Raw genomic sequence first — 13,797 nt, 5'->3', positions numbered from 1 at the left:
CACGGCTGCAATGAAGAAATTTCTAGTATGCCATCACTGGTGACTCACAAGTTGTGTTTTATAACTCTAGAGTATCACTTATTCATTTGAAAAGCCTTGTCTCAGGAGATTTATCAATCTGAAGCATAAATTGTTTTACAGAGAAAACCAATTTCCCTTTGATTGGCAGGTGTTTTAATGCATGTGTAGCTTCAAAATTTATATCTGTAGTCTTAAAGTGGCTGAATCGGAAGGCAGAGTATTAAAAATATCTCTACACAAATTACTGAAAAGAAGCTTCAGTTGACTGTATACATTTCACTTAAGGCACATAAATTTAAAAATAAAAATTTATTAAAGAAAGTAAAGACTACTATGCACTATGATTTTCTTATTAAATAGAATTTATGGAGTGTCTATAAGTCCAATTCATACCAGAGAATATATAAGGCCAAAAGACCTTCTCTAGCTAATTCGGCCACTCAGTGGAGAGAGATGTAGATCTTTTAAAAAAGTCTAGAACTTTAAAAAAAATCAGCTAATTGCTGATTGTGGATATGCTTATTGACAATGTAAGTATCTCTTGTTTACTTACATGTACTTACATGTAAACACCATAGTGTTTATTTTGTAGTATGGAGTCAGCAAATGAATATAAACTGATTTAACATAGATCTTTGCCCATAGAGGATGCTGAATAATTAGCTGTTATACAAAGAAATTTCTCACTGACTTATTTCCCTTTTAGGTTAAAAAAGCAATTGGTATTTTATCTTAAGAAATAACAGAAACACAAAGGAGTTCCAGTATTTCTTTCTTGATGCCCAATGAAACACTTAAAATTTTTTGTTTCTCTATTTTGAAATTGGAGAGATTTCCAGTCTGCTGCTTCAGCATATAATTCTTTATCAGTCCTCAGCTGTTTCATCTTAGCTGTCACAGCTACTGAGGTAAATGTCATTAGGGCAGGAGCTGGAAGCCAATAAAAAAAAAAAAGAAGCGTTCATTTTTATTTGAGGGATTACTGATACAGAAGCCAAATTTCCTAACAAAATATACATTTCAGTGATTAAAAACAAATAATATATTGCAAATCAAAGGTTCATATGTTGAAACTATAAAAACATTAAATTTTGAAAAAGAATTTGGTAAACTTTCATATTCTAGTTATGAAAAACTACCTTTATTTAAAAGGCACCAGAAGTGTTCTTTCTTAACATGGTAAGTTATAATCACATACACTATTATACATACACACACACACACTCACACACAGGTTCACATATCCGGTACTCAGCTTTCATGTACAGTGTTTAGCAGTAAACACGTTGAAGTCATTACCTAAGTGCCTGTTGACATTACTGTTATTGATTGTTAATGATAGAACTAAACAAGGAGCACCTGGGTGGCTCAGTCAGTTGGGCAGCTGACTTCAACTCAGGTGATGATCTCCCACTCCTGAGTTTTAAGAGAGAGAGAGGGAGTAAGGGAGAGAAAGAGCATGATTCCTCTGTGATGCTTTTCCTTTACATAGATCTAAGCTTTTCATCTGTATCATTTTCCTTCTCTTTAAACAACATTTTTTATAGGGTGCCTGGATGGCTCAGTCAGTTAAACATCCATCTTCAGCTCAGGTCATGATCTCTAGATTTGCGAGTTCAAACCCTGTCATGGCTCTGTGCTGACAGCTCAAAATCTGGAGCTTGCTTCAGATGATTCTCTCTATCCCTCTCTCTGCCTCTCTCCCGCTCACAGGATGTCTCCTTCCCTCCCTCTCTCTCTCTCTCTCTCTCTCNCTTCTTTTTTTTTTTTTTTTTTTTGGTTTGAGAAAGTCTTTATTTCTCCCTTACCTCTGAAGGACAATCCCGCAGGCTACAGAATTCTAGGTTAGTGTTTTGTTTTGTTTTCTCTCTCAATTCTAAATATTTCATTTAACTCTCTTGTTGCTTGCATTGTTTCAGAAGAGAAGTTAGATGTAATTCTTCATTTTATTCCTCTGTAGATAGGGTGTTTTTTATTTTCTTCCCCGCCCCCCCCCATCGGCTCATTTCAAAATTTTTGTCTTTAGCTTTAATTTTCTATAGTTTGAAAATTATATGCCTGGGTATAGTTTTGTAATTTTGTCTTATTTTGGCATTTGTCCTGTTCTGGTGTTCTCTAAGCATCTTGGATCTGTGGGTTTGCTGTCTGACATTAATTTGGGGAAATTCTCAGTCATAGCTGTTTCAAATATTTCTTCTGTTCCTTCCTCTTTGTCTTTCTCTTCTGTCATTTCCATTTTGTGTATGTTATATCTTTTGTTATTGCCCTACAGTCCTTGGATATGCTGTTCTGCTTTTTTAAGTCTTCTGCTTGCCTTTTTGTTCTGGAGGCTTATGTTAATATATCTTCAAGCTCAGAGATTCATTCCTCAGCTATGTCCTGTCTACTAACAAGCCCATCAAAGACATTTTTCATTTCTATTGTAATGTTTTTATCACTAGCATTTCTTTTTTTATTCTTTCATAGAATTTCCATCTCTCTCTTTACATTGTCCATCTGTTGTCGCATACCGTGTACTCTACCCATTAGAGTCCTTAGCATATGAATCATAGTTGTTTTACATTCCCCGTCTGATAATTCAAACATCTCTGTCACGTATGCTTCTGAGGTTTGCTCTCTGAACTCTTTGAGTTGTGTTTTTTGCCCTTTGGTATGCTTGTAATTTTTTTCTAATAGCTGATCATAATATACTTGGTAGAGGGACTATTATAAATAGAACTTTTATAATGTGATGATGAGATATGGGGGGGAAGGAAGTGTCCTATAGTCTTATGATTAGGTCTCAGTCTTTTAGTGAGACTGTGAACATCACAACACTCAGATTTCTCTCTCCTCTTTGGTTGGACAGGATGGTTAGAATGGGCTGGAGTTCTGTATTTCCCTTCCCCCATGTCGGTTAGGCTCCCGTAATTCCCCAGCAGGTGAGGCTCTGATTAACTACTGGTCCCTGAGGGAAAGCCTTGTTAAGAACAGTGTGCTCTGGTTTATTTCAAAATTGCTGCTTTTCTCTTCCTCTTGCTGGAAGCATGAGAAGATTTTCTCCAACATTTACATTGGGAACTTGGTTGAGCTCCTCCAGATAAATCTCACAAAATTATTAGAGCCTCCCTATGATTGCATCCCCCAGGAGTTTTTAACTCTGAGTTTTTAACTACTGAGCCCCCAGCAATTTGTCAATTACTGTTAGGTTTTCTATGCAGGCATTGGTTCCCAGGTAGTTTGCACTTCTGAGTCTCTGCCCTGGTAAGCCGCAATTCCCTATATTCACCTGTTTATCTCTCTTTTGGGACAGCAGTTTGCCCTGTGTCCTTTCTTCTCTTATGGGCCAAGAAGGGTTGATTTTTCAGTCTGTTCAGCTTTTTACTTGTTAGCATAGAGTGGCACCTTCCAAGGGCTTTGCGTGCAGAACTTGAAATCAGAAGTCTTAAATTTTATTAAATAAAGTAAACTTAGAAAATATTTACAATATAATTAAGGCTTTAAACAATATATATAAGACTTGTTTTTTTAGGGACACTGGGGTGGCTCAGTTGGTTCAGCCCCACTCTTGATTTTGCCTCACGTCACATTCCCAGGGTCATGTGTTCAAGCCCCGCATCCAGTTCTGTCCTGAAGCCTAAGATTCTCTCTCTCTCCTGCTGTCCCTCTCCCCTACTCATTCTCTTTCTTTCTCTAAAATAAAAAAGTGCTTTTAAAAAAATAAATTTTTTATGAACTCTGAACAGTCATTTCACAATGTAAAAAAATACAAATGGTAAGTGTATGTGAAGTTATTGATTTTATTAGTAATCAAGAGAAAACAAATTAAAGTATGAATAATGTATATTGTAGCAGAAAATTTCAAATTATTATTCAGTGCTTCTGAAGATATGTGAAATCTATTATAGCTTACTCTACAGATACTCCCAATTCTATTTGTAAGAATTATCCTTTCCCTTCCCAAACTTCAGAACTAGGAAGATATAAACAAAGATGTTCATTTCAATATTGTTTTTAACAGGAAGAGTTAGAAGTAACTTAAAAATGTATCTTTAGTGGAATGGTGTAAACTGAGATACAATAAAATAATATCAACCAGTGGAAGTAAATGATAATATGGCTTTTTATACACTTAAGTTGGATAAAATCAAATTAAAAGGCAATATGTATATTAGAAACTGCATACAAATGCTACAAAACATACACTTAAAATTGTCATAGTGGTTCTCTCTTGGAGATGATTATACTTTGGGTTTGTTTGCTTTTTTTCCTGAGTATATTACTTTTTTCTAAATAAAATAATAAGTTATCATAAAAGTTCTACCTTGGAGAATAGTAACAGGTGACTGAAGAAGAACACATATTTAAGTCTTAGTATCTGCTCTAGATGATTAAATGGTTTCTGTAGAGGTGATAACCCCATTTTGATTTTTCCTACTAGGGAAAGGTGAGCATGGGAAACCTTACCCCCTCACTGAAGAGGACCACGATGACTCAGCTTACCGGGAAAATGGTTTCAATATTTTTGTCAGCAACAATATTGCTCTAGAGCGGTCCCTGCCAGATATTCGCCATGCTAAGTGAGTACCAGCTAGCCTCACATGCAGAGACTAGTTTTCTTCTGTTTTTTTTTTTTTAAATTATGTTTAATGTGTATCACCATGAGAAACATAACTAAAAATTTTTCCATAATTAAACAAGTTTATATTTCATAATACTAAATCTGTTTTAATTGGAGTAATTTAGAAAGTTAGAAAAAAATAAGTACTTCCTTTCTAAATCTTAATTCACATTTTTACTGAGTTGCCTGTATTATCTCCGTTTAAAGTAAACTGTTTTAAGCTAATACCCATATTTTTACTTTTGATCGTGTAGATTATAAAGCAAACATCTCTTTCTGGTGATTAGCATTGTCAGAACTGTCTACATACATATGACTTCATTTTCACCCCAATCATATTCACTGCTTTTGTTATATCTTCCATAAAGATTGCCTACAATGAATGCATCCATAATCCAAAGGTAATGATTGGTTCCTCAGTTCCCTGTCACTTTATGGATTGCTCGTGATTTGTCAGTTAACAGTGAGTTCAATTTTCGCTGCACCACAGCTAAATATTATAAAACAAAAGGAAGTACGAATGGTATTATATATAGTTACCTGAACTCCCACCCCATCTACTCCTAACATTGCTCACTGTTCTTTTTTATAGTCTGTTATGATTTTCTTGCTAGCATATACAATACCAAAAGTATGCCAAAAAATAATGTGATGAGAATTTCAAGTTTATAGACTTGCCATACATGTTTGATAAATCTACCCAACTATACTAATATGCTTACCCCTTCCCTTCCTTCATCCCAATATCCCATTGGAAACACTTGTGTGTCAGATAGAAAATCACAGAAAATAAAATAATGGCAACTAATGAAAACAAGGGGAGGAATCTAAATCGAATCAATAACATACAATTAAACTCCTAATTTTGTGTAAAAACAAGTAACCCTTTAGAAAAACTCAGTTGTGGCTTGGGGGATCATTTTTTTAGTTGTCTATATTGTGTCTTTATGAATTTATTTTAAAATATAAAAGAATTACTGGTTTCCTTCTCAGGTTTTATGTGAATTTGCATTTCCCAGTATAGTTAAGCAGAGGATTAATGTGAAGAACAAATCAATTTTTCCCTAAACTGAATGCTTTATATATTGGTCTAGGCCTTCTAGCTAGCCAAATTATTCCCAGGTTACCTGAAATTATCTACTGTAATTCCCACTGACCGAGAACGTTTCTAGTTATGAGAAATTTTAATACCTAATTGCACACCATCAAAGATGCATTAAATTGCATTGTTGGCATAATAAATGTGCTCAGAGAATAATTTCCATCCACCTCCTCCCCCACCCCCACATTTCCAATCTTTTAATGTGTATTCAAGTGGAAAGAATTGCAGATGGAAACAGTACAGAAAATCACTGAAGTCAAAAGAAGGCTGATATTCCCATTCTTCTCAGAGAGTGTATTTTTAGCATAACTACCACCCTTTGAGGAAAGATAATCTTAGGCAATAATGGAAAAGAAAATGGAAAATGGAAAGAAAAATATTTTTAAATTTTTATTAGCATTACTGAGTTTACAGTATCAGAGGGCATTATTCTAAATATTAGGGAAGATAAATGTGGCTAAAATGTGGCCTATGACCATATTCTTACTTACTGACTAAGGCTGAATATCTAATTGGGTAATCTTCTAGTAAAATGATACCAAAAAAGGAAAAAGAAAGAAAAAACACCTTATCAGAGGATTGGAGATGGATGGCAGAAGGATTAAGTGCAGGACTATCAGGAGTGTGAGTTTACCGTGGGCAGTCCAGTATCCGATTCTCAGCGGCACAAGAAGGGAGATTTAGTGCTGCCTCATTTTGTCAAGATCCTACCTATAGGAAATCAAGGGCCAGAAACAAAAACTCTTACAGGGATTCTTCTGCTTAAAGTCCTATGTTTTTGACCTCATCTTTGCTTCTCAAAATGCAGGCACATATAACCACAAAACAATGCAGCTCTGTTTAGGTGGTTCTTGAAATTATGAAAGCTCATTGGCACATACTGCATCCAGTATTATCAGTTTAACTGGACTGCAGGTAATTGACCCCAGCTTGTTTATATTAGCAGAATTTGTGGAAGAGAATGCAACATTTGTGTGACTTTCACAATTAAAGGTAACAGTTTTAAGAAACTTTGCATCTGCAGTCAGCCAAATCAAATTACAGGCTCAAAGCACAAGAAGAAGAGTGTATTTTTCTTTGCTCTGGGATTTTGTAATGGAAAATATCAGGGAATCCTATCTTACAGTTCTGCTTAACTTTTTCTTTATTCCAAAATGCAGAATCGTAGCTCTTAATCTACTGTTCTACACTATATAGATCACTCTCTCTATACATGCAAGTACTCTCTCTATTCATTCTAGTTTTACATTTAGTAAAAAAAGAAAAAAAAGAAATCCTGGTTCTAGGTGTTTGACATGCTTAGTATACATTCTAGTTCACTGTGAAGAACTTTTAGAACATGAGTTATCTCAGAAATCCCAATCCAGAACACCTACTTCTTTTACATGTCCTGCTCCTTTCCTACCCACTAGAGTAAAAATAAACTGTTTTCCTTTGGCTTTATTATTTCACTGAGACAGTAATAGATTTTCACTAAAAGGGAGCCACAGATACAAGAAAGTCAATTGGCAGGTGTTCAATTAATTTAAGCATTCTTACTTATAGCCTAATAATAAATTCCAAGGTTCTCATTTGTGTTTTTTAAATTTCTCTACTTTTTTAGCATCTCTCTAGCTTGTAAATTTCATGTTAGTTTTTTGTTTGTTTTGTTTTACCATGCTTTAGTATTGTCAAGTTTTGGATCTCCTCTTCCATACTCATAGCTGTACACTTTTGGTTGACTTTTGTATTCTTTGAAGACCTATTTATGCATTTCAAGTATTCACTGCCTTCTTCAGTTACTACCTAATTATGTCTATATTCATCGTACTGAGGCTCAACCAGAGATCTGTTCTTGAAACATCATTTTTATATTTTACTTAATGCAATGCTGATAAGAATTTTGCTATTAGAGTTTGTGCATGACAAATGTCCAGTCAGTGGATATCTTGCTGGCTTGGCTTCATTTTCCTACAGTTCAGTTTCCCCTCACTTGTATATCGATTGTACATTTACTTTGTCTTCCATCACTCCTCTGGGATGCTGCATCTTTGTATGCTGTTGAACATTTAATTTGACTTCCAGCTCAAGGTGGAAAATATGAAACATATATTCAGAATACAAAATACATATAAAATAAGGAAGTAGAAATCCATGGAAGGATGGATGGCTTGCATGGAAAATAAACTGATAAACTTATGCATGGATATATTGTTAGCAAGATAAGATTGAAGAATATTTGAGTTAGTATTACTCCCTAGACATGAATCAATTTATAAGTAGTTACCACAAGTACTCCCCAAAATGTTGTATAATTAATGCATCCAAGATGAACTTATATCTATAAGGAGAAGAAATGCATGAGCTTAGGATACATAAGAATCATGTATAATAAGAAAGTTGAGGTAGGCTTTGCAGAGGAATCAGGTAAATGCATCATGACATGAGGTTCATTTTTGCTCTTAAAAAATGATACATGTTTATAAAGATACTTATCAATATACATATACTTTAATTAAGATGCATTTCTAAGGTGGCTGAGTAGCTGGGATATTTTTGTGCTAAAAAAGTTCTACTCTAAATTGTGGCTTTTCCTTTTCATTTACTTTCCTTTATATTTCACTTATATTCCCAAGATAGCTTCATGACTTTGACAATAAATAAGATCTTAAATGTTGAGAGAAAATTCTGTGATATCTCAACTCTTGGGAAAATGTAGAATAGTTTTTACAATGTCTTGATTATGAGTGCTGTCATAGTGTTACAGCTATATCACAACTATATAATTTCAGAATCAACTGAGAAATTGCCCCAGAAATGGTTGGAATCATTATATTACCTTTATTATTGATAAGATTCTATTGGTGGGCATAGTTTAGAATTGGACTAAGTGTGATTCCTAACACTGAACTCCAGAATGAGGTGCATTCAGCCTTCAAGTTATAGTCATTGCTGAACATGCAACACCACAGTTGTCTAACTGAAGGCATGGAGGGCAGAGTTAGATGTCTGACTCTGCAGGCAAGCAAATTCCAAAGCAGAAAAATGAAGGAGGGGCTGACCCAAGCAAGATAAGCTCACAAACTTCAAATTCGTCAATTGTGTATCTTCCTTTCTCCTGGAAAGAATGTAGAAGAAGACAGAGGTGAAGAGCATTAATCTAATGGCTGTCCCTCCATATGGGAACATATATGGAGAGGAAAGGAGTCTCCTCCCTAGATGAATAATGCATAATGCCTATTTTGTATATGATGAGAAAAGGTAATTTCTCACCATAACAAACTTTTGAGTAATTTTTTAATGCCTTATAGTCTAATCATTCCTGCCTTCTGGAAATTATATTGAATAATAATTCTTAAAAAGTTTACTTCCTTGACTTACACTGTGCTACTGAACAAGTCAACTTGTCACTTTGAATTTCTACTTACCTTCTTTACCAAGTGGGGATGTGAAGATGCTACCTTTTTTCATGTATCTCATGTGTCAGGATTATCAAAATTGAGAACAAGTTTACCAGATCAGCTGCAGCATAATATATTGAGTTATTGCTTTTCTTTCTGATGACAATCCTTCTTCTTTCCTTCCTTCTTTTCCAGTTATATCATGAAGATAAAAAATATATGGTGATCAAGGGAACTATAATTCTAAAATTTAAATTGTAAAAACAGATTTTGTGAGTCACTTCTGAGTTTAAGGAAGAATAATTGTACATGCCTAATTTTTTAAACCATGATTTACTGAATATGCTTAGAATATCTTAGGTTTATATGAACTACAAAAGTGTTATTTAACTGTTTTGGCTCTTGTCCATTGAGTGCTGGAACTCATTCACAGAAGTGTTTGAGTTTAACTATCCAAAAATGTTCAAGGACAATTTTTTTTTATTTCTCAATTTCAGAAGGTACATATTTGGGAGACACTGGCATTCTTTCCTGTTTTTATTATGATTTACTTGTGAAGTTGATGAAGCTTCTTCTTTCAACAAATTTACACGTGAATTCTGAAACAAATTAAGATAAAATGACTATTCATCCACTCTAATCAGTATGAATACTTCCACAGAGGGAGACAGGAAATGTATCATTTGAATCAAATGTGCTTCCAGCCTTGAATATGTGTAAATATGACTGAAAAAAAGAAAGAAAGGAAAAAAGTGAGGTAAATCACAAGTAGCAAATTGAGGGAGGAATGATCAGAACTACAGATAGGAAATAATCTTTCACAACTATTATTCAAATGAGTATCTTTCAATATTTTTTGTGAGCTAGTTTATGAAAACTGGTACAGACTTTAGTACATTTGTATGTTTCTAGGGATTATTTTTAAAAATTTTTAATGTTTTATTTCTGAGAGAGAGAGACAGCATGAGCAGGGGAGGGTCAGAGAGAGAGAGAGGGAGATACAGAATCTGAAACAGGCTCCAGGCTCTGAGCTGTCAGCACAGAGCCTGATGTGGGGCTCAAACCCACGAACCGTGAGATCATGACATGAACTGAAGTCGGACGCTTAACCGACTGAGCCACCCAGGCGCCCCAAGGGATCATAAATTTATGATAAAACACATAAATTTATACACACATCTCATTTATTGACTAAAGCCTGAAAGATATGGAAGAGTTCCTATCACTATAACTAAAAGGTATGTCTCATTGAAATGAAAATCCTCCTCAGATAGATAACAATTCAAGAGCTGTCAGACATTTAGCCTTTGGATGATGACAGATCATAAAGCAGATTCTTTGAAAAGTGGGCTGAAGGTGAGCACAAGGGCACTGGGGTCTAAATGACTGATAATGTGAAAGTTGTGCACATGCAAAATAGAAGGAAAAAACCCAAAAAACAAAGCAACCTCCTAAAAATAAACTTACAGCTGCTTTAAAATCATATCTAGTGAACTTCAAAGGAAATTTTTTGTAATCTTATAACATGATGGGGATCAAATACACAAAAATGAAATCATATGTCTGAAAAACAATCACAACTTTAATTCCTTAAAGAGAAGAAAATGGACATTTGATAGAGTGATGCATATCATTCTGTAAGACTAATCCAGCAGGAGGAATTCTGAACTTGTTCCTTCTTCATTTTACTCCTGCCCACAGAAGTTTATTGAAATAAGAGGTAATGATTAATATTTTAGCTTATTTATATTAAAAAATGAGAAAATCTGCCATTTTAAAAAGCAAGCATTTTTGTTGGTGGAAGACTGGGTGCATTTCCCCCTATAGCCATGGAGTAAAGGATGCCTACTCTCACCAATTCTATTCAACATCGTACTGGGGATTCCAGACCAAATAGTTAGGCAAGAAAAATAAATATAAGGCACCTAAATGGGAAAGAAAGGATTTATATGCTCTCTATTAGTATATGACATAATCTTCTATATGGAAAATTCTGAAGAAACCACTCAAAAACCTATTCGAACTAATAATAAAGGTCAGCAAGGTGGCAGGGTACAAGAACAATATACAGAAATCACCTTATTTTTATACACTTGCAGTGAATAACCTGAAGATGAAATTAAGAAAACAATTCCATCACCATTAAATCAAAATGAAGAAAATACTTATGAATAAACTGAACAAAAGTGACATCAAACTTATACTTTAGAAACTACAAAACATAGTTGAAAGAAATCCCGGAAATGGAAAAACATCTCATGTTTGTGGATCAGATTTAACATTGTGAAGATGGCAAAACACTCCATGATGATTTACAGATTCAAAAAAAATCCCTGTCAGGATCCTAGGTGACTTCCTTGCAGAAATTGCAGGTTAGTTCTAAAATTCAAATTGCAAGGGACTCGAAATAGCCAAAACAATCTTGAAGAATAGTAACCAAATAAGATGATATATACTTCTTGATTTCAAACTTATTATAACACAACAGTAATCAAGATAGTGTGGTACTGGTATATGGATATTTGGATCAATAGAATATAATTGAGAGTCCAGAAATAATTCTGTGTATCTAATACCATTTATAGTATTAAGTGATTTTTGGATAATGGTACCAAAACTATTCAATGTGGGGAAGAATTAGATTTTTTTTCAAATAATTGGTACTAAGACAGCTATATAGCCACATGCAAAAAGAATGATATTAGACCCCTATCTCAGACAACATAAAAATCATCACAAAATGTATCAAAGACTTTAGTGTCAGTGTTAAGAGAAGAAAATGTGGAAATAAATCTTCATGATTTTTGATTTGACATAGTATTCTTAGATATAATACCAAAGAATAAGCAATACAAGAAAAAATAGATAAATTTGACTTCATCAAAATAAAAAACTCTTATGCTTCAAAGTATACTATCAGGAAGGCAAAAATGAAACCCACAGAATAAAATATTTGCAAATCATATATTTGCTACAGGACTTGTCTCTAAAATACAGAAAAAGCTCTTATATTTCAATAATAAAAAGGTGAACAACCCAGTTAAAATATGGGCAAATGATCTGAATATTCCAAATAAGATATACAAATGGCCAAATCCATGAAAGTATGCCCAACATCATTAATCATTAGAAACAAAAATCAAAACCAAAATGAGATTCTACTTCACATTCAGATGATGACTAGAGCCAAAAGTTCAGATGATAAATGTTGGCAAGGGTGTAGAGAAATTGGAAACTTCTTCATACATTGCTGGTGGGAATGTAAGATGTTGTCATTGGTTTGGAAAATAGTTTGGCAGTTCTTCAGACAATTAAACACAGAATTACCATATGACCTAGCAATTCTATGTCTAGGTGTACACCCAAGAGAAATGAAAACCTATGTCCCCACAAAAATTACACATGAATGTTTATAGCAGCATTATTCATAATAGCCAAAAGGTGGAAAAATCCAAATGTCCATTGATAGATGAATATATAAACAAAATGTGGTATATCCATACACTGAAAGATTATTTAGGAATAAAATAATGATAAATGTTACATCTTGGATTAACTTTGAAAACATTGTGCTAAATGAAAACCAGATCCAAAATTCCACATAATATATGATTCTCTTCATGTGAATGTCCAGAATAAGGAAATATGTAGAAACAAAAATTAGGCAATTGTTACTTTAGGGCTGTGAGGGGATAAGGGGAAGTGCCTGAGGGTATGAGATTTCTTTTTTACTTGATAAATATATTCTAAAATTCTAAAATGTTAATGGTTTCACAGTCTGTGAAGACACTACAAATTATTGAATCGTTCACCTTAAATGGTACAAAAATTATTTGTGTGGTATGTGAATTATATGTTATCGAAATAATTTAAAGAACAAATCTGTCTCAGTTTTCTCCAAGTCAAATAACTTTATTTTGCTTCTTTATTATTACCAATCAAGTGATTAATTCCTCTGGTAGACCTTATCATCTGAGTCAATGTAATAAGTACTCATCTCTAGGTCCTATAACTGGTATGTAGTGATAAGTGCCTACTGTTTTTGAAGTGTTCAGTATTTTCTACAGAAGTGGAGAATTTAGCTATTAATAACTTTTATATTTTATTACTCTGGCTAAAATTGAATCACATATGATAAAAAACATTCATACCTCCACATCTGTAAGATGACTTCCTAGCTTATTTTCCCTTCCAGCTGTCAGCCCCAATGTCTACATAGATATTAATTTCCTCAATTCCCTTTCAACTCTTCAGCAGTCTTAATTTGACTCAAGACACTATGGTGCCATCATTCTTTTGCTTGCTAAAGTCACTAATGATTTCCACATTGCCAAAATCCAATATATTTAAAAATCTCATGAAGCTTTGCAGCGACACTTGACTTTGTCCCTTCTCTCATTTTTAAGCACTCTTGTCTCTGTTTCAAGGAAGGAAAACACACTTGCTTTTTATCCCCTGGCCTTTCCTCCTTTCCTGTCTCATTCACAAACAGTTCCTCTTTATCTGATTGCTGTATGTGTGTGTGTGTGTGTGTGTGTGTGTGTGTGTGTGTGTGTGTGTATTCACTGATGCTCAGCACTGGCCTCCAGTTTCCTCATTTTATTTACTCTCTCCTTGCTGATCTTATATACCAAGGCCTATTAATTCTATATCCAAAATGTAGGGCTAAAGGGCCTCAAAGACATGCATTCCCC

General features: G+C 34.1%; 1 protein-coding gene across 1 annotated transcript in view; it reads left to right on the top strand.

Moving 5' to 3' along the window:
* The window catches only part of GALNTL6 (polypeptide N-acetylgalactosaminyltransferase like 6), a 1,147,170-nt gene that overhangs the window by 469,713 nt on the left and 663,660 nt on the right, over nucleotides 1–13,797 (top strand). Inside the window, exon 3 of the mRNA XM_077779662.1 lies at nucleotides 4,442–4,580. Coding sequence (XP_077635788.1) covers nucleotides 4,442–4,580 — 139 coding nt within the window. The remainder of the gene's footprint in view (nucleotides 1–4,441; nucleotides 4,581–13,797) is intronic.

The sequence above is a fragment of the Crocuta crocuta genome, unplaced genomic scaffold (genome assembly GCF_008692635.1).
Source record: "Crocuta crocuta isolate KB4526 unplaced genomic scaffold, BGI_CrCroc_1.0 scaffold158, whole genome shotgun sequence".
NCBI lineage: Eukaryota > Metazoa > Chordata > Mammalia > Carnivora > Hyaenidae > Crocuta > Crocuta crocuta.
This window is presented reverse-complemented; position numbering and strand designations above follow the sequence as displayed.